The sequence below is a fragment of the Pezoporus wallicus genome, unplaced genomic scaffold (assembly GCF_028554395.1).
Source record: "Pezoporus wallicus isolate ANWC-B61680 ecotype Strahan unplaced genomic scaffold, APGP_CSIRO_Pwel_v1 contig_5524, whole genome shotgun sequence".
NCBI classification, from domain to species: Eukaryota; Metazoa; Chordata; class Aves; order Psittaciformes; family Psittacidae; genus Pezoporus; species Pezoporus wallicus.
In genome coordinates this window covers 325,966-347,356 of record NW_026636622.1, presented here as the reverse complement: position 1 = coordinate 347,356, position 21,391 = coordinate 325,966, and the positions used below count along the sequence as shown (strand labels likewise).

Genomic DNA, 21,391 nt, shown 5'->3' with positions numbered 1-21,391 from the left:
GATAATCTTACTATGTTGTTTGTAAAGGTTCTAAGCTCATAGTAAATATGCACTCTTACCTCATTCAATGCGCACATGCGAGCAATAGAACCTATGTTGTTGGTGATGGTGACCAAAGTAGCTCTAGCCAAGTCCTCTTTACTGATGGAATCTCTCTTTTCCTTACTCATCATATGACCAAAGCTGTGTAAGGAAGATTATTCCTTTTAATATGAGTTATTCAGGAGTGCTTAAAGCCCTTATAAATTTTATCATTTAGTAAGCTTTGCTTGGATTTGATATCCATTGATTTGAGACAGACCTGAAATGTGAAAAGGGATCTCATTGGAAAGGCACAACAATGGGCAAAGACATGTCTAAAATAACTGTAATTTAAATTGAAGCAAACTACACCAAGCACTGCTTACACCTGTTTAAAAAAAAAAAAAAAAGAAGGAAGTAGGTGAGAGATCTAAGGGCAAACAACATGATACATTCAGAGTGACATTTCCACATGGACCTGGTACATAGTTCAGGGATTACGCACTCAGCTCAGCCTGCACAGTAAGTTTCCCAAGGAACAACTAAAACCAGCTCAATTAACACATACCTTGAGGCTACAGCAGACCCTTGAAGGCCAAACCGCTCATAGTCTCCTCCGTAAATATCCTTCACCAGCTTATCCACATTGGTACTGTCTCCTTTCGCAGCCATTTCTAATGCTTCTTCAAATGTCTCACAGCCAGTCAGCAGACAGCACAGGCCCAGGAATGTTCCTCCTCCAAGACTAGAAAAGCACAGTTCCATCAGACCAGCAGCTTGAACCAACTTTTAACACAGCCCTTCAGACTCCTGTTTGCAATATGGTCTAGATAGCTACCAACTGTAACTTATAACTCCTCCTTCAGAGCAGTGAAGACAGACACCCCGAATTAAGTTTCTATTTAACAAATGTCATCCAGCATGGTTTTAACTGAACTGCTCTTAAGTCTTTAATATTTAAATCAGAGAAATGATACTAAATAAAGGGTTAGCTGAGAATAAAGTCCAATCCAACACTGCAGATGTCAGCTTGCTATTTGTAGCACTCTAGCAAGCTGCCCTTGCGCAAGAGTAATTGGCCAGCAGATCACTTAAGACAGTGATGAAAGAATAAATAGAGATCAAACCTAAATATCTACACTGGGGTAGGCAGCCAAGACAGATCCTGCCCCCCTAGCCAGCAGCAGTCTGGTTGGTTCCTGTTCAGAGTAAGGCTAGTATCAGCTGTTAACATTTCGGCCCTCTGAAGAGCTCTTCTTCAAGAAGAAATCAGTCACTTTAATATCTTACAGTATTTACTGACTACATAAATTTAGCAGATTGGTAACTCATTCATAAAAATTCTACTTTGGACTCTCTAGTCTTAACAGACATGAACTTCAACTTACTAAGCTCTACATCCTTCCTCATTCTTTCGTAACCCTTGAGAAAGCTACTTTATTTGTACTGATCGCAGTCACACCAACTGTAGCCACTTTAAACGAGAGGACCAGTGAGACACACACGTGCACTTCACAAGAAAGTATGGGTGGTCAGATAGAACACCATTTAGTCACAACAGTCTAGCAGCACTGTAATATATTCAGTATTTGAACAGCAGCAAGCTCTGTACACCAGCCACAAGACAGGACTTATTTCATCATCTATAGTAAGTCAGCAACCTACTGCAGTCATGTTTTTCCTTTTGTAGTAGAAAGGTGGAAAGCACATCTACAGATACTAAAAGTGCTATGCTTGAAAAACAATCAGAATTGCAAGAAAACTGATGCCTCTTCCATTCAACTTGTGTTCATCTGTATCGTAAACAGAAAACAGCTCGTGGCTACCATGGCGGCAAAGATATGCCCTAGATAAGCCAACAGAAGACACATAGGCAGTCTTGTGCACTATATAGGAAAAGCTTTATTATATGTACCATGCACTGAAGAACAGAATGCAGTTTGGAAGGGACTACAGCAAACCCAAAAAGATTCTTCGGTGGTTGTTTTGGAATGGGATTTTTATTTTTTTATTTAGGTTTCCATTTTGGGGGTTTGTTTTTAAGATTACAAGATTACTAAAAATGAAGTGTATCAATTTAGTTTGCATGTATGAAAAAAAGTGGGTTAGATTTATAGATACTTTTACTACTAGTCTGGACATATTTGTAACCAAGTGGTTTCCTATAAGTAAGCATGGTTGCCATCTCTATAGTGTGAACTTAAACATGCCTAAGGCTGATTTTTGGCCTCGAGAACAAAATTCTGCATCCACACTACTGAAATCCTGGATTCCTAAACAGAGCAGTCACATCTAAATTTATTACGGAACGTAGCCCAGAGACAATTTCAACTCAGCTGTACCTTACAAGCCATTTTAGAGAGCACTAGCTAAGGGAGGCTAAAATCACGCTAAGAACAAAGTAAGAATACAGACAATCAGGTTCTAGTCTTTACATGATGGCATTTCTTAATTTAGCAGCATGGTCCAAAGACTAGTGCAATCAGTAAGGAAACAAGAGATCTAGTGAGATCCCTCCGCCAAAATCCAGTAGTACCGGGTAATTCTGCAAAGTTTTCCTATATCCTGGATTCAACCTAACTACTAAGCAAGAGGTTATTGTTTAACCCCAAAACTTTTCTTTCACTGCTCTGGCTGTTCTGGGGGAATCAAAGCAGGGGAAAGAAGATTCCTTTACCAGGACAGCTTTATTTTGGTAGTTCACAGCAAGAGACAGAATGTAGGTAAGAACACCAAGAAGAGACGAAGACAGCTCTAAAGTTGAATGGATCAATGATTTCCTGATATAAAGACCCCTCCCCCCCCATAGGAATCCTAGGATATTTCCAGCCTTGGTACTGGTAGGCTTTTAAAAGAAATAAAAAGACAAGCACAATTTGGGTCTTCACCTACTAGTCACACTGATTGGTTCTATCTGTTCAATTAGTAGAGAAAACAGAATTAAAAGAACATGGAATTAAATTTACCTGGATCCTGTGACTCTCTTATAGTTGTCCTTAGAATAAACAGCTAGGATGCTGACCCCTGAGCCTATGTTAACCAGCAGCATAGGATATGGATTATCAAGGCAGTAAGGTTTTTTCTGGCACTGTTCAGGATCTGTAGGATTTTCAAAATAATAGCACTCTGGTTGGCCATTGAAACCAACAGAATCAACATAAAGGAGGCCCTGGATCAAACAGTCCAATTCATCCAGTTTATGAAGCTGTAGATCAGCAATCTGGAAAACAGCAACAGGAAATTAATAAACAAACACTTCCTAGTATGATACAACACTGAGAAGGACAAAAGGCTCTGCTGAAGCACTTTGATCACTTTAATAGTACACATTATGCTATTTAAACAGTACAAAGATCTGTGTAAGCATGAAGTCCAAAATAAAAAGTTTGTTATCCACCCAACAATGGACAACTCCCAAAACAATGACATGCTGCACAGTAACATCGCCTAGTTCCTTTGCCTTCGAGACATTCCCTGCTCTGCAAGCAGGAAACATTCCGTTGTCCTCCCCTCCGTTGTGTGTCCGTGTCGTTCCCCCCAGTATTCTGAAGCAATAAATTTCTTTCTCCCCTTATCCCATGCCAAGGGGAGCTGTGTTCTGCAGCTTTTGGACAGGATGCAAAGTGCTATATCCAAGTTATCATCCAACTACATTTCCCAGCAATTCAATGAGATTTTTAATAGAAACTTTAAGAGCAAGAAACTCCGGTTAAAGAAGATAAAGCCTTATGAAGTGCACATTTATGTTAATATGCATTAAATATGCAGTGGGTTATGCTTATATGATCTGATGTTTTCCCAGTATGCATCAGCAGTAATCTAAGAGAGCTATTTTTATTAATTATTTTCATTTATTATTTTATTAATTATTTAATAATTATAAGATTTATTAATTATAAAAAAAAAAAAAAAAAAAAAAAAGAGGATTCCCTATGTTTGGTGAAAAACAATGTAAAAAAACCCACAACCAACCAAAAATACTGTCAGGCCCATGCCCCCAGCAAAATGTTAACAGAAATACAACTGTGACAGAAGGCAGAAAAACAATCAGAAGAGCTTCAAAGGACATGCCCTCTGAGATCTCACAGGTCATCTGTGATTGTATTTAAGCAGACGTGCCTACTTGCCATAGCATTCTGTTTACTAGAATTAGAAATCGCATCCCTTTCTTGAAATAGGATACAGTGACAATCTGTTTAGAAAGTCTCCTTTCCAGATGACATTGAGTTTTGACTTGTGTTAGGGAGAGGAGAGGGAGGGAGGAAAAAATAAAATAGTAGCTGTCCATCCAAACCCTGCGGTCTGCATCCCCAAAAGCAGGTCTTACCCAACTCTACTTTCTAGCAGAAAAAGCTACAGGCTATTAGGAACAAAAGGAATTTGTAAGTAGAAAGCTGTTCTCAAACATTTGCATATTTCAGAATGTTTTTATAACAGCTAATGGAAGAGATTTACAAGGCTAACTACCTCCTATTTTTAATTCTGAAAGCTGTATTAAGTCACTACAGAGAAGCAAGATATTTCTGTGGAACGGGCATGGCCAATAGGTTACATTCTTTTGAGCTATTTAAATCTCTCCCAAGTTTTTTCTCTACTTGAACATAGTTCTAACTTGCCTTAACTGAAAGCCATTCTATTCTTTGCATCTGCCTTTTTGTTACACTTGTTAATCTTCAAACCCTAGAAACACAGAAAAGAAGTAAAACCAAAAAACCCCAAACTAGCAGTCTCAAAGACCTCAATATATAGATCCAGTTCTTCATAGGACAACAGAGGAAGGTGGAGACAATGTCTTTTTAAGTATTTCCTCCTGCAACTTTTAAAATCCATTTGTATTTTTTTCTTGAAATAATTTTCATTTATTATGAAATAATTTTCATTTATTACCACATGGCTACACAAATTACAAGCCCAGAAGTGCAGCATAAAAGACTTAAACCACTTAGCCAACAAATAAAAAGAATAAACACAAACCGGAAGAAAAGGTTTTTAAAGAAACATTACAAAAATCTTTAGGCTGCTTTGAAAATATCATGTATTTCAGTAATTTCTCGCTATTAGACTGAGAGGAAAAGCTCCAATTAAGAGATACACACTATGAGGCATTAATAAAATAAATACTTCATGCACTATCTTTCACCGTGAACATTGTGAGCCCAATGAGTCATCACTTGTTAGAGGATTTGTTTTATTAAAACACAACAAACATTGCACAAAGCTAGTAAAAATAAGGAAAGATTCTATACTAATCATGATCTCTCTCTAGGTTATGTGCTGTATATTCAATTTCCTCATCTTACTGTGTAAGCTAGATGCAGCATGACCAAACATGACCTAATACAGATACAGCATGCATAAACATGCTATGAACCAGAATCCTGCTATATAAAGACAAGTCATTAGTAGATTTACAGCCCCTACTGTCAAAATCTCCATTCTCTCATAAGCCAAACACACAGCCACAAGCTGCTTTTGTCTCATCCATGTTATACCTTTACAAATAGGTTAAGCATCAGTGAGAGACCCTGCAAGACACAAGCCAGCAATATAAATCTAAGAGGAAAACACTTCTGGTGTCAGCGCAAAAACACAGACAAAATCCTGGTTTCTACAAAGTCTCCACTAAACCCACCAATCCTGTAAGGACAGAACAAAAAACCCTAATCAAAGGTTCGTTTCCAAGCACTAAGCATAGCAGTTTTATTAGGTCCAGCCATCCATGTAAAAAAGACATACTAGAATCTGTTCTGCTTTTTATAGCTCTGTGCTATATTTAACAGCTGATATACTGTAAGCAGAAAAGCCTTGCGATTGCTTTCTTTCATGTATGATATCCATAGACAGAAAAACTATTTCCCTGCATTGTTGCAGCAGTCTGGTTTTCATTTTTGGGAGGAGCAAGACTGGCATCAGTATTCCATGTCAACCCACCTTCATTCAGAGAACCATGAACTCTGCAGCCACTAGACCTCTGAGGCTCCAAACAGCCCAGTGAGCTACGACTGCTCTTATTTCTAAACACAAATGAGGGCACAGTTGCAAGAAATGCAGTAACCCAGTCTTGCACAATAAGTCATGATAAAACAAGGGTCACAATTCCCAAGACTTTTCCCTGTATATATAACTGCCTTTTCTTTATTTGTGTCCTTGCTCAAGCAGCAGAACTGTACCACAAAATAGATGTGCCTGTAAAGATGATAACTGCTGTGTGATTAGGCAAATTGTTAGGGTGTTTTCTGATCTGACCTACCACACCCTACTAGTCCTCATATTTCAGTTGTTCAAACAGCTGCTTCTTGAGGGAACAAAATTTAAGGCGCAAAAGCGCAGAGCAAAACCAGGAGCTGTGTGTAGAAGCATGTTTTAATGTTATGGGTTGTTGTTTTTTTTTCTTACTTTTTACAAAATGCATTTGCAGATAGCTTCCAGCCCTTTACAAACCCTAATGTGAGGGCAGAGAGCATGATGGTCAACTTACCCTACTCTGTACTCCTGTAACTATGTGACTATCCAGAAAAGATTTATGTCAGAAAGTTGTGCTATGCAAGGAAAAGCTGAAGAACAAAGCAGCATACAAGACCCTGGAGGGAAAATTTATGATGGTTACAGGGAAACCATATGTACATTTCTTACAAGACCTATTTTTCCGCACTGCAGAAATTCCTCTTTATTTTAGACTGCTTTTTAAATACTGAGGTAAGGGAAAGAACAAAACACTTTGAATCTCTCACCAAATTCCTCAGCGCCATCAAAAGGAGGGACTTGGGACTTCAACACAAGCAAGTGCAAGACAGCAAGGAAGCAGTGAACACATCTATGCACCCTAACAGATCAACACTGGTGTACAGACATTTTTCATGAAATTCCAGCCCAAGATTTCACTCAGTTTGAATTTTCAGGTACCAAGTTCTGATGAGCACAGAAATGTCCAAACCTATATGCAGTAATGAGTTCATCTGTCTCTTGGACTTTCAATCAGACACATGATTTTTTTTTTCTCCTGTAAGAAATTGTTAGGAACTAACATCTTGCAAGTTTTTAACTATCAATGACAACAGCCTCATTTAGTATACCACTGGGGCTTTTATATGCCTTCTGGGCATTGTGCCAGTTTTTATTTCTTATAATAGCTTACAGCCTAGCTTTTCCTTCTATCTCCCTCCCATTACGGATCCTCCACTTTCATAAAGACGTACTTTTCTTCCTTTAGATTTTTATTGTCTTTACCTCAACTGCCAAACCTGCTTCTTTTTGAGCTCAAATGAGGCACTCCCCCAGCTGATTCCACACCCTGAGGGTGGGAAATAGCCACTCACATTCAAACAAGACAAAGTATAATGCAAATAAAGGGTAAGCCCAACTTTGCTGAGGCATAAAAAACCCAACTAGTCTGGGATCTTCTGCAGAGAATCTGCCCTCTTGCCCAGCTAGGTGTAAGAATAGCTTCCCTCTCTTGGCAGGTAACGGATGCACACTGCTTCTCCCCACTCCTACTGAAGAGTCTTCCAGCAATCAGTGGGAAGTCCAGTGGTGGTAACAGAAGTTAACCACACTTATTTCACTCATTCTTTAGATGCATCTTTCAACTCCAGCCCAGTCTACACACTACAAGCCAGCATCTATGGCCTGAGCAGCAGCACTCAGCCTCCTCCAAGCAAGTGAGGTGCAACGAGATTTTTGACTGAGTTACACTAACCTAGAGTTACACAGCTTACTCATCCTACAACACAGGACAGTAAAATTTCAATAGGTGTTCAGTAAAGGGATACAAAGATCCCACTGCAACAGAAAGGAATTTTGCAACAGAGCAGGTTTAGGCAAAAGTCTGATTAGTCCATTCTCCCCTCATCCTCCATGTATCCTTTACATTCAGCTGCTTTAAAAAACTGAGTGACAGCTTATTAATTTATTCCTCATTACATTAACAGCATACTTTTGCACAAGTAATGTGACAGAGGAGTCACAAAGTATAAAGAGATTTTTATTACAGGTATATAAGCATATATACTCCTTATTTTTACAGAACTGATGTTACTTAAGCATTTACAGTTAACAGTATGTAACTGGGTAAAGATTATCAGAATTAGAGACATATCAACATATTCATCTATGTTTTAACACCACTGTTACCTGAAAGTAAAGTCAGCCAGACATAAAAACCAGTTATTCAGAAAGGAAGAAAAACCAAACAAAACCCAACAACAAACAAACCAAATCAAACCAAAAAACTGCTCTAAGCTGGAAACAGTCCTTCAGTGCATTACTTACTGATGTTGTTCAATGAGTATAACCTTCTAGTTGGTAAAAATGATTTGTGTGGTCCAGCTTAATGAATAGAGTGCTTCTAGGGGAAGCATTCAGATCTTAAGAATGAATTAAATGATTTGCCAGGCTACTGATTGTTATTGCTGGCAGTTACCATGCAGTTCATGGAGAATTCTCCAGGTCTCCTACTATTCAACACTGTGGATCACATAAGAGGGAGATCAGATAGCTAAACCTAGCTATCTTTGTAGATTTAGTTGCCTTTCTATGGCACATAAGACAGGCTTAAGGTAAACAGAAAACATCTCCCTATTTTATTTTGTAATACACAAAAGAGACGTCTAGACCAAACCTATTTAACTCATTTAGGGATTTGAAATTAGACACTGGGACAGGTGAGGAACAACAGGGTGCTTGCTTGTTTGTCTACTTTAAGGAGAAAAAGTTGCTGTTATTTTAGAAGGATTCCTTATTTGGGATTTGAACGCTGTTTTGCAATATGCTGGATGATTTGTCCTAAACTTATGCAATCCTGAAAGTCCCATAAGCATTTAGAAATACCATAAAAGACAAATAACTTAAAATCATGTACATGGAGAAATCAAAAGCCAGAAGAAAAGCACGTGATCTGTATCAGTTTCATGAGTTTCATAACATTTAGTCAAAATTTCTCATGAAATTATCAACATTCACAAATGTACTTTAGTTTTTCCACGTTACTTCCAAGTAACAGAAACAGGAATATTTAAAGTCTCTTCCATATAAGGCATTATACAATATTGAATCCTGCAACAGAAGGACTTGGCACGTACTCTCCACTTCAGCAGGTGCATTAGAGTGATCAAATATTTGAAACAGACATTTCAATGCTTTGAAAGAGCAATCCTGAAGCTGTTGTCCAATGTCAATTTACAGTCAGCAGAACACACTGAGATAGCCAGGTGCTGTTACAATGGCTAATGGAGTATGACAATTTAAGTGCTAGTACCCAGGACACTCAGCCCTTTGAGACAGATTAAGCAAGCAAGCCTTCATGTAATGGATAGTATTGTGCTTCTGTGATACTCTATGGGTATTACAGTGAGCCAACAAATACTTCCTATAAAGGAAGGTGTGGATCTAGGTAGCTGTAAGAAGAGATGTCCAAAGCACTCACATAGTTGCGAGTGCACTTCACTGACTGCTACAAAACATCACAGCCAGATTTTATGGTGTTTTTCTTAAACTACCTCTTAAGTGTTGCAGCACACAGAATGTTAACCAACACTGCAGTGATATGGGATTCATGCTTAAGTCTGCCAGTAATTTGCTACATGACCTCATATCTTTGCACAACAACTAGCAAAACAGCTCCAACTTCAGTTATGGCTTCCAGTGCTACATTAATTATATTGCAACAGAGATTACAGAGAGTTGTCCCTCACTGTAAGCTGCATATTTATACCAGATAAAGCCAAAGCTATGGAGAGAAATGCCAAGCTGTGATAGCCACCAGGTAACTTCCAGTTCAGTTCTACTGCTGGGGGAGCAAGGGTCATGAACTTGCTTGTCAAGTAAGCAACTCTAGCTCCTAGTACAATATATAGGAGAGAGGAATTTGGGAAGACTGACCATTCCAAAGGGATAGTCAGCCTCTTCAGAAAGTCTCAAAGTGACCTCTCATTGTTACTACAGAACATGACCTGAATCATTCCCCAGACACGTGGAAGGATGCTTGGAAACCTGAACTGATACCACACTGACTAACACTAGAATTAACCTCCTTAATGTGGTGCCAACATCCTTACACATTGTGAGACAAACTAAAACTTTGGAGGACTAATCATCAGCAGACCCTAACATGAGGGACTTGCAACCAGCCTAAAGGACAAGAAATTTGTAACTAGCAGTGGACTACTACAGCAATTCAGAAACTTGCTAGTACTTCGTAAGACTAACTGCTTCCATGTCAAAAATTTACTGAGGGTGATTATACAACACTATAACAGCTGGGATTCTTGTTGATCTTCAGCATTCTCTCTCCTCCTTAGGATCCTGTCATTTGTTAGGTGAGGGGTATTCACAAAGAAAAAACCTCTTGCACTGCAGGAATAGATGCTTGGAGTTAAACATGAAGCACACAAAGCCAAGGACTGCACTCAATTGCAGTTTCTGAATCAGTATGATAGCTCCCTAGACTGAAGCGGAGAGAGAAAAGGAACTGATGTAATCTGTCATTCCCAGCAGCCATCCCTCGCCCCCAAGATCAGGTCAAAAGTTAGGGACATAAATATCAGATCTGTCTGTCAAGTAAATCATTCACATTAATCTTAGTGAGATTGCTCTGGTGCAGGCAGATTAGTCATTCTTTTACAGAAAATAAATGGAGACATGCTCCAGTTGAGACACATACACAACAGGCAATCGTCTTTCAAATGACTAGTTCTAATACAGTTTGTACAATGGCTCTCTATGCCTCTGTCACCACAATCAATTTCTGCAGTGCACTCAGTGAAGTCATCTGGGAGTTAAGACTACTGCCGAAGTTTGTACAAACAGCAGCATCCCAATACATCAGATTTACATCACCTTCTGGAGTGCCTACAGAGGTTATTTTTAACTTCTAGAAGATCTGGGACCCCATCATCTCATGAACTGCTTTTCTTCATAATGCACTCCCAGAACTGAAATCAAAAGCTAGCTGCTACTGTTAAGTAAGCATGGTTTTCTGTTTAAGTTCGGTTTCACGTTTGGTCAAGTTTCTGTTTAATGTTTGGTTTCACCTTTTCTGTTTTCTGTGAGGTTTACTGTTAGGTAAACCTTGGACCACGCTTGGTCTTCCAGGTCTTGACTTATGTCTGCTTAACGATCAGTACAAGGGGAAGGGAACCTCAACCTAATCTCCAGCCTGCATGGCTTCATTTCTGGTTTTCCGATACCTGTACTCTCAGGTTCCTGTAACTACAGGTTACAACACCTGTAATCTCAGCTTCTAGGTTGTTGTAACACACTCTCAGTTGATTATGAAGCATCTGATCATCACAGCTATACTCTAAAAAGAAAAAAAAACAACCAGCAGACCAACCCTCATTTTCTAAAGCTATCTTGCATGGTTAATACTTAGTAGAATACCCTCTTCTTGTCCCCTCCAAAATCTCAGCAATTCCACTAATTAACAAATGTGAATTAATTCTGTTAGTCTTAAACCAGTTAGGATGGACTTACAAAACAAGTTTTCTCTGAAAATTTTTACAGGACTCCTACAATTTTTTTTCCCAAAGTACTTCCCACTGAACCCATATGAACCATTCACATACCGTTCTAAAGTCTTCCTCAAACTTGTAAGCTCCACCTCCTGTGGCACAGAGCGTAGTGTGCAAACTGGAGAAATTCTTTTCGCTACCCATCTGTATGAACCTGTGCATGGCAGAGCTGGGAAAGCGGATGAAGTGCAGGTTTCCTTTCCGTCCACACATAGTCAAATTTTTCAGTTCAAGATGGACATCACGAATGCCAGTTTTACCATATGCTGTATTGGAGGTCAAGTATTTCCTAATGCTTTTCAGATTTTCCACCTCTTCCTGCTCCTCTTCTGCAGTAATGTCCTTAGGTTCAAAGTAGACCAGTTTAACCAATGTTCCACCGATATCCATTCCAAACCATGGAAATGCTAAGGATGAGGGGAGAGAGAAAGTCACTATAAATATAGAGGTTACCCATATCACTTGAAGCATTTGCTGAAGGACAATTTAGTGCAGTCACAATGACCTCAGTTAAGAAAAAGAACAAAGAAAACCTCAAGGTACTCTTCTCTGGAGAAGTGGGTTTTAATAAAATGAAAGTATTTTTGCCAGGAAAACATTTATTCCTCAGACAGCACCTTATGACAGAGTACATTTATTGCATTTCACCCAATTGACTCCCGGCACCAGCTGTTAGAATAGACTAAGGAGGAGAGGAGAAAGAAACAACCAAACAGAAGAACAAGATTTCTCAAGTCACACTGCCACTGCATAACATCCACAACTGCCTTTCTAAGACCAGATGGAATTTCCACTGTCACAAGGCTCTGTCTGAGCAGCAATACTCCCATTATCCTGGGAGTCTCCAGACTTCAACCCTCCAGAACTAGCAGCTCTGTTGGAACTACACCGCTTGTATATATTAGCAGAGAGAATAAGATATTTTAAGTTCCATATTTACCACTGACAATTGTTTTGAGAAAATATGAAACATACCCTTTGCTGTATGTGTTAGGCTATCATACAACTATACAAGAAATGCCACTATTTGCTTCTCAGCATATATAGAATCATAGAATAGTTAGGGTTGGAAAGGACCTTAAGATCATCAAGTTCCAACCCCCCTGCCATGGCCAGGGACACCTCACACTAAACTGTGTCACCCAAGGCTTTGTCCAACCTGGTCTTGAACACTGCCAGGGATGGAGCATTCACAACCTCCCTGGGCAACCTATTCCAGTGTCTCACCACCCTAACAGGAAAGAATTTCCTCCTTATATCCAATCTAAACTGCCCCTGTTTAAGTTTTAACCTGTTAACCCTTGTCCTGTCACTACAGTCCCTAATGAAGAGTCCCTCCCCAGAATCCCTATAGGCCCCCTTCAGATACTGGAAGGCTGCTATGAGGTCTCCACGCAGCCTTCTCTTCTCCAGGCTGAACAGCCCCAACTTTCTCAGCCTATCTTCATACAGCTTCATACGTATTTGCCACAGCCAGCCTAGATCAACCAAAGCCTTTGTTCTGCTAAGAGCAAGAGAAAATGAGTATGGAGAACACACAGGCATAAAATACTAACTCAACTTGATTGGTGTACCTGCTCTGCTTGTATACACAAGCACACGTTTCAAACCGTAGGCCAAGTAACTTTATAAAGCAATAAGAGGTGAGAATATAAAATCTACATACAGGTACTGCAAAGGAAGGCAGCTAGTAATGTTTCTAAAGAAATGAAATGAAAAGTATTGAGCATGTGGCTTAACATCCAAGGTATATTTCTAAAATAGGAGTCACATAGTCACTTTCCTGCTTTTAGGGACAATCAGGCAGACTTGCCAGAAGTGAGATTCTACCAGCTAGGGCATCTCAACTTAGTGTTGCTACAAACTCCAAACCATGAATACCATTTACATTACTGATTTTTCTGCCAGTGAACCAAGATGTAAGCAATCTGGGGCAAAGATTTTAACTAGCATAGGAGGTAATGATCACAGTTTTCCTCACATCATCACAGATTACTATTAGGTTACTCAACGTTATGCTGAAAGGAGCTTAGAGTCTTCTACTTTTTACAAAGGTCTCAGCATCACTCTTGTCTGGCTGGCTAATTCAAACTTCAATTTCACAATTGTCAGAACATTCCCCACCCCCTAAACCAATCCTTAAATGTCAGAGGTTTAAAAAGGTTAATTTTTCTCCTTTGCTGTATGCCGAATAATTGAATCAGTTTCTCCCTCTTTACCCAAGGACAAGGCAGACAAAAAGCATAAACTCCCCGAAGTAGCTTGCTTACTGTTCAGTTTTTCTAAAAGCACCTACTCTTATCTGTTTTAACATCTAATTTCTTTTTCCATATCCTGCAAGCTGCCAGACACAAAGACACTAAGGCACTGAAGTGAAGTCTAATTTGATGTTTGGGAAGATACATACTATGCAGATGAACAAGAGCTCCCTGAAATAGGAAAAATGTAAACCAGGTGTTTTAAAAATAGGTTGTGCTTGCTTTTTTTTTTTTTGGGAGGGGGGTGGTGGGGGTGGGGGTGTAACTCAAGCACTTCTGGAAGTACAAGGTAAATATTTAAGCAAGAGTGGTCTGGTCCACACTACCAACACTATAATGCAGCAGAGCTCAGGATGCCAATTGCATTAGTGATTTTCACAAATCTTTATTTAAGCTGCTGAGAACTTTAATTACTTGTCCCACTGGAACAGTAAGTCTCCTCCTCAGATGTACCTTAACTATGTAGGCAGGAATTTTAAAAGTAGCATGGCTGGACTATGTGATACAGAACCACCCTGCAGCTAGATGTAAGTCAACTTCCAATATTCGACATCACGGGCATAAAATCTACCTGTACCAACAGTTGCTTTAAAGCTACAGTGTAGATTTACTCTTTAAGAGAGGGAAGGAGCATTCCAGCCTCCTATCAAACACACATCCAACAATAAAAGCATTAAGTACTAACAGCTGAGAGCCCATAAATGACTGCCAAGACATTTATTTTATATCTTAACGTTCTGAGGAATCATAAATAAATCATTAACAAAGAACAGGTGCTGTAGAAAACAGTTCTTGGCCGAGGTACAGATAATGCTCACATTTAAAAAGCAAGCAGAAATACCAAAACACTTTCTTTTTTGTTGTTGTTGATTCTTCTCTCTGTGAATCTAGGCTCCTTTCATTTTGTTGCAAGCCAAACAGAGCTGCAGAAAGAAAAGAACTTTGCTCTTAGAACTGCAGTTTTCTTCAGCACAAATAGAGAGCACAAGATCAGTCCACGACAACCAGTATTTTGGTTACACAGAACAACAGCTTAATTTTCTTCACAGTTTTTCACACCAGCTGTCTGTTGAACTCACTTGCAGCAAAGACAACTATTTTGACTGGTTGACCAATGAGGACAAAACCCAAGACTCAAAGCTAATGACAAGTCCCACTGTAATTCATGTAACTTCCATAAAACTGGAGTGACAGTAGAAACACTTCTGTATTACAGTGATTAAAAGATTTTTTCATTGTACCTTTTGTTATTATTGTCACATGCCAAAATGAAACGCCCCACTGAAGTTCTGTCACTTCGGTATATTCAGACACCCCACCTTAGCTGGTACATACACACTTCAACTTCCCTGACACTGCTGAATGCAGTGGTAAGGGAAGCATACATGCAGGCTGCAAGGTGTTCCTGAGTTCTGCCACCTCCCTGAATACAGGCAGTAAGACCATACAGAGGCCACCAAAATTATTAGGGCCCTCACTACTACAAACTGGGGACATGAAGAAAGAAAGGTATTTATGTTGATACAGTCTCCATAGACTTGAGGGAAAATTGTGGAGTTTTTTTTAGGGCTGTTCAGATTTTTTGTTTTAAACTGGAAATTCAGCATTTGATTGATAACCAGACAAAACACTGAATAAAACTCAACATTTGTTGAGTTCTTAAAAGCCAGAAAAGCAAGGAGGGGAAAGTGAAATCCATCATATCCACATCTTAGGCTGATAACAGTTATTCAAAATTGTGTGATTTACCATGAAGACTTAAGACACGGGATATGCTGCAGAGATGCTTTCACAGTGTAAAAAATGCACTTAACTAAAATTGTCTGGCAAGACTGTTATGAGCCAATTTCTCTCTTTTCAGCTGTCAGTACTGGATCAATGCAACCTATTACGGTGGCAAAAACAGACCTATTCTACTGTATTACTCTGTACTGCTACATAGCAGTAGGTCATAAAAAGTAACACCACTATAAAATCTAAGTCCCATGGAACTGATACAGAAAGTGTCAAGATGAATTATGCATTCTTAAAAGCCTAGCATAAACCAAAGACTTTACTTACCTTAAGAAAATTAATTCTCTTTATGCTAATAAGCTGCACCAACTACTTACTGGCTTGTTATCTTGAGTTAAAGATCTCCATTACTCCAAAATCTGCTGCACAAGCATGTGACAATGCAAACAGAAGGTATCAATAGCATTGCATAATTAGGTAATCTGATGCACACCGACAGCTGTGCTATCTGGGGGAAAGGTTCACTCATGAGAAATTCCATGACATATTTTACCTAGTTTCTGTACAAACTTTGAAGGGTATGAACCTACAGAGCTATTCCTATAAGGCATTATTACATTCACAATTGAACACATTTGATTTTTAAAAACCCTGCCTTTAACACACAACGTAAGGAGAGGGGTGAGGGGTAAATACCAAATCACAACCTGCTCCACATGGACAACAGCTCAGGAGAAGGGAGAATGAAGAGGAACTCCTGAGTCCCTAAGTTACATCTCCCCTCCATTAAACAGGATAACCAAGAGTAATCCTTTTCGTATGTTCAAACAACCACAACATAAGGTTGGCTGAATCTTTTTACCTCTCAACTCTCAAAGACTGTGCCTGAATCCTGCTGGTTAGAACTTTCTTCTCTCTATCTGGCTCCTAGATTTACTCATGACCAATTTGCAGCAGTTTTATTCTTTTGCCAAAACTGTTTCAGCTTACACATCTCTTACAAGATATGCATTTCCTCAAATACAGGTACAGTATCTCCATTTATTTTTTTTTTTAACAATAATTTGAATGGTGGTATCAATACTCTGATATCTTAGTCATATATATCTCAGATAAAATACCTTAAAATACCTTAGGTTCAGCTGCTTTTCTTCCTGGACACATACATGATGAAATCCTATTGCTCCATTTACATTTCATTTGCATTGCTTGACAGTTGGATGATCTAAGAACTTCCCATTTTAATTGGAAGAGGCGAGAGAACACCAAAAAAAGTGAGGGGAGGGGAGATCAAGAGACACACATAAGATGAGACAGCATTCTCGCAGCTTGTTAGCTGCTTTTTATTAAAAAAGCTGATAATAGCCTACTTTTTTTTTAATTACTCTCTCCTATTTTTCACAGCAGTTTTGAGCAATCCAAATAAATTGTAAAATGGAAGCACTTGTTTCCTTTGAACAAAAATAGAGTACGTATCTTAAAAAATAATTATATCTGCTTAGTAATGGAAGTTTCTTCAAGACTTACAAAGCTAGAGCTGAATAAATCATGCACATATATGAGGTGATGCCTTCCAGTTGATTTTCAGCAGCAAGGTCCTATGGAATGTCTACCTCCTCATCAGAAAAGGAAAGAAAGAAACCAAAAACACCCCACACAAAAACAAACTCAGAAACCAACAAACCTGGAAGCACAGAGCTGTTTGTTAAACAAGTGTGACTATCACATGCAAGTAGTCATATTATCATGGATTGATTTCTGAAGATAGCGCTAAGAGACTAGGCCAACACCTAGCCTGTACAGACAGCTTCATTAGAAAACTCTGAAAAATAAAACCCCAATTTGCAAAGCTACAAGAAGAAATTATTAGCTACGGAGAATCTCATTCTTTAATCTAACAGCACCCAACCCAATGGAAGTGATAAGTTTAATTCTCCCATTCCTGTTGGAAATGCATTATCTAGTTGATATGCAGTTTTAACTCATGGGATGTTGGACCACAACACACCAACTAGTTCTTTATGACCAGTCCTATTCCTTCAGCAACCCTCACTTCCAACTACATTAAAAGCAGCTGGAGACTAACTTTAAGAATTCCTTCAGGTCACATGCTTCAGGTCACATCCTAAGATTAAAAAGACTGCAGGATATTCCAATACCTTGGACAAAATTTCAGTAACTGATAACACTGTATTTATTCACCACATCAAACAGTAGCAAGATCAAAACCATTTTCCCACCTGTAGTCTTCACTAAAGCAGGCTAGATAATCATAGCAATCCATATGTAACATCACAACATATCAAAAAGCCTAGGTTTTCTTTCTTTTCTACCTGGCCTTAAGGTACACAAGCATGCTGCAGCCAAACATCACAATAACAACCTCAATATTGGTCAAAAGCCTTCTTTACAGTGAAGCTACAACTTTTTAAGTGTTCAGAAATTATCCACAACAACTATAATTCATAATAACTAGAAACAGTCACACTACCTCAAAACACACATTCTTTGACATGTAACAGTTACCACCTGACTCAGGGTGAAATAAGATACTGATTGGAATTGACCTTTACACTAATTTAAGAAAAGCAATAGCATTAAGATGCCCAGCTGGCTTCTTCTCTATGTCTGATGTAGAATAACGCTGTGAAGCACCAGTCTAACTGCTGCTCTGAAATCCTTTGTCCTCACTTGGCTACAGTGCTGTTTCAATAGGGATCAATGAAGGAACTTAACTGCTCTTTTTTTTTTTTTCTTCTGTTCAAAGATCACATTTAGACTGAACAACATGACAGTTTAGGAGGCTTTTGAAATTTGCAGAGTTTACACTTTTATTACCTTCTGGAGCACTTCACAATGTGAGGCATCATAACAGGTATTTTTCTGCGTTCATTATGCCGTGCTGCAGAAAGGTAATGCAGACCTTAGTCTCACAAAGGTTCTGCACTAGTAATTTGAACCAGAAAACTGAAATAAGCCTAAAATCCCTGATAACTCACCAGTTCAGCTAAGGAAAACACAAAGCAAAGACAAGCTTTTCAGCAGAAGGCAAGTCAAAAAGAATATAAACTGGTCCTCAGATCCATTCTCACCGTACTCTAATCAGCAAAGCACACTGGTTTCACAGGGAATCTTCCTTTCTCAGAGTGAAAACAGACCTAGGAATACAGAACTCTACCTCATGCTGGCAGAAAGTAAATGCAGTCAAGAAAACATATAAGGATTTAAAGAAATAATTGTTGTGGAAAGATAGGCTTCATTTGCTGAAATGCTAATTACCTCATTATCTTTTCCACAGTACAAAGCAAACTCCACAATCAATACTGAAGTCTTACATGCCATGTGGCAACTGCTTTTCATTTTGCAATGTATCCTTAAACACAGAACAAACATCTGCAAAGGTTGGGATTAAATACAAAAACCAGTAAAATGGGACTGTGTAGTATTCACTGGAGATGGATAGAGAGGAGAAGTTGAATATAATTTAACTATTTTTTTAAGCTGGTGACAGTCTGCTATCATATTTTCCTGCAGGACTAATAACTGCAAATTATATAAATTAAAAAGTTCAATAGCAGCAAGAATTCATGTCATTTATTTAGCAAAGAAAATGCCTACAAAATAGTTCTACAAAGCATTTCCCTCATCTGCTGTTTTCACTAAAGCCTCATTTCGTTAAAACCCCACAATGAAGACCTGGTTGTCACACATCTTGGCAATACAGCCAGTCACTGATGCTCTTCACTCTGATGGGCTCTTTTATCCCTTCAAGATGGGAATGAAATTGCAAACTCCAGATTCTTTTTTACTCAAGTGATTCCATGAATCCTAAAAGCCTTAAGCTTCGCTTCAAAGTATTTTTTACTGTTATGAAGAGTTTGATATGCAAGTGCTGACTCTTCCTAGCTACACCAAATCAAAATGTGTTAGTCCAAGTTCTGCAGGTTTTGTTGCTGAACGTAAGTGTGAAACTGGACAAAGGCTAACCTGGTTTGTGATGGAGAATGATTTGGTCATCAACATGTTAAATTTGGTAAATTAATTTCCAACAGGTACACTACACGATTAATGAACACAGAGAACATTCTAAGGGAAACTGATATGTGTAGCTCAGCAAAAAAACATTTAAAAAGCTGGACAAGGTACTGGCTATTAAAGTAGCCCTGTGAAAGCTGCAGCTCTCCAAGGCTGTTTCTAACTATTTTGCTCTGCTTATACAGAAAAGTTTTTTAAGTATTCAGTTCAAAAGAAAGAAAGAAAGAAAGAAAGAGATTCAGACCAGCTGAATGCACACTACTTCCTACTGAGTAGAAACATCTTTAAGTTTTGGCAGTGGGTAGCTGTGATCCTGACTATTCCTGATTACCCTTTCAGAACATGCTGAACTTTTAACAAAGAAGCAAACATTTCTGGCTTTATTGGAAGGGCTACCGAAGTGAGAGTACAAAGAAACAGAGTGCTTTCTCCATTGGACTGTTTTACTTACAGAGCTTACCATCAAACTATTCAATGGCGCCACACCTACACAGAAGTTAGCTATGATCAAGAAAGTAAAAGATGTCATTAATCAACAAACTTCATACAGTTAAGTAAATTACAAATACGGATGCTTGAGGCTTGCAGCCTGAAAAGAACATGGAAGGCAATTCACTAACACCTCCCAAATCAACTAACCAAAAGACACAGGCAAAGCTCAAAAGAAGCATATTACAGTTTTACCCTGTTGGCAATACACCCCCCCCCCCCCCGTCAGAAAAACTCGCACTCAGCTCCTAGGTCTTCTTTTCTCTTAACAGCGTGTTGGGAAGGCGAAGGAACATGAAGACCGCAGAGCCTTCCCACCACTCAAAGCATAGCAGCGCTCTCATGCCGACCCGGCTTGAGCATTACTTACAGCGCTGCTTGGGCACTATGAGCTTCATGGGTGCGTCCGGGAAGCGGCAGCCACCGGCAGGACCCTGGGCACCGCCCGACGCGATGCTCGGCGCTAGCACGAAGCTGCTGCCGCCCGCCCGCTTTCGTGCCGGGCCGCCGCTCCCCGCCCGCCGCCGCCCCATTGGCGCAGGGCGGGCCCGGCCCACGCGGCAGCGGGGCCGTACCCGGCAGCTGCCGCCGCATTGGACGGCACCAGGGACCCTCGCTCCGCCCGCCCGGTCCGCGGAGAAGGGAGGAGAAACGCCCGCGGCGCGATCAGCCGGGTGGCAGCCAGCCCCGGCCCGGCAGTGCTCTGGGCGGAAAGAGGGGAGAGAGCCACAGCATCCGCAGCCGCCTGACAGCGGGCTGATACAGGGCCCCCCCCGGCCGGTCTTGCAGCAGCGCCGCACAGAAGAGGCCGGGCCGCCGCGCTCATCACTTACGTGGCCTGTGCCGGCGTCCCGAGTCCATCCTCCTGCGTAGCCTGCATTTCTTGGCCGGGGAGCCGTGGCTGAGCGGCGGTAGCTCCGCCCGCAGCAGCAGCGTGTGCGGAGCCTCTCCGCAGCCGCCGTTGCTCAGGGGCTGGCTCGAGGGGTGGAAGCCGTTCTGCAGCAGCCCGCCGAGCAGCGAGGAGGCGGTGGGCGGTGGCGGTCCCGCCGGTGCGGCGGGCTGTGCGCGGAGCTGCTCGCCCATGGCGGCAGCCTCTCCCCTTTGTCTCCCGGCTCAGCTCCGGCTGGGCGCGGCAGTGCCTCTGCTCATGCCGGCGCCCGTGCCCGCAACTCCGTGCGCTGGGATGCAGCGCCAGGCCCCCCCCGCCGGTCGCGGCGCACGGCGCAGGCGTCCTGCCCGCAGCGCGCTGCAGTGGGGCGGCCACCGCCCTCCGTCGGGGACGCGGCGACCCTCCCAGCCCGATCCCCCGGGTGACGTGCGCGCTCCCGGCCGCCGCGCCCGGCACCT

At 40.6% G+C, this 21,391-nt stretch overlaps 1 protein-coding gene across 5 annotated transcripts in view; it reads right to left on the bottom strand.

The window, feature by feature from the left end:
* The window catches only part of PANK1 (pantothenate kinase 1), a 42,910-nt gene that overhangs the window by 7,105 nt on the left and 14,414 nt on the right, over nucleotides 1-21,391 (bottom strand). For 2 of the 5 annotated variants that reach the window (XM_057401002.1, XM_057401001.1), the window contains 4 exons: nucleotides 11,583-11,935; nucleotides 2,988-3,241; nucleotides 590-766; nucleotides 60-183 (listed from right to left, as the gene is read on the bottom strand). In XM_057401002.1, the coding sequence (XP_057256985.1) occupies nucleotides 60-183; nucleotides 590-766; nucleotides 2,988-3,241; nucleotides 11,583-11,935 (908 nt within the window). Of the gene's footprint in view, nucleotides 1-59; nucleotides 184-589; nucleotides 767-2,987; nucleotides 3,242-11,582; nucleotides 11,936-16,651; nucleotides 16,751-20,414; nucleotides 20,528-20,877; nucleotides 21,289-21,391 lie in introns of those variants that run through there. The other 3 variants (XM_057401000.1, XM_057401003.1, XM_057401004.1) reach the window with 3 other exon arrangements.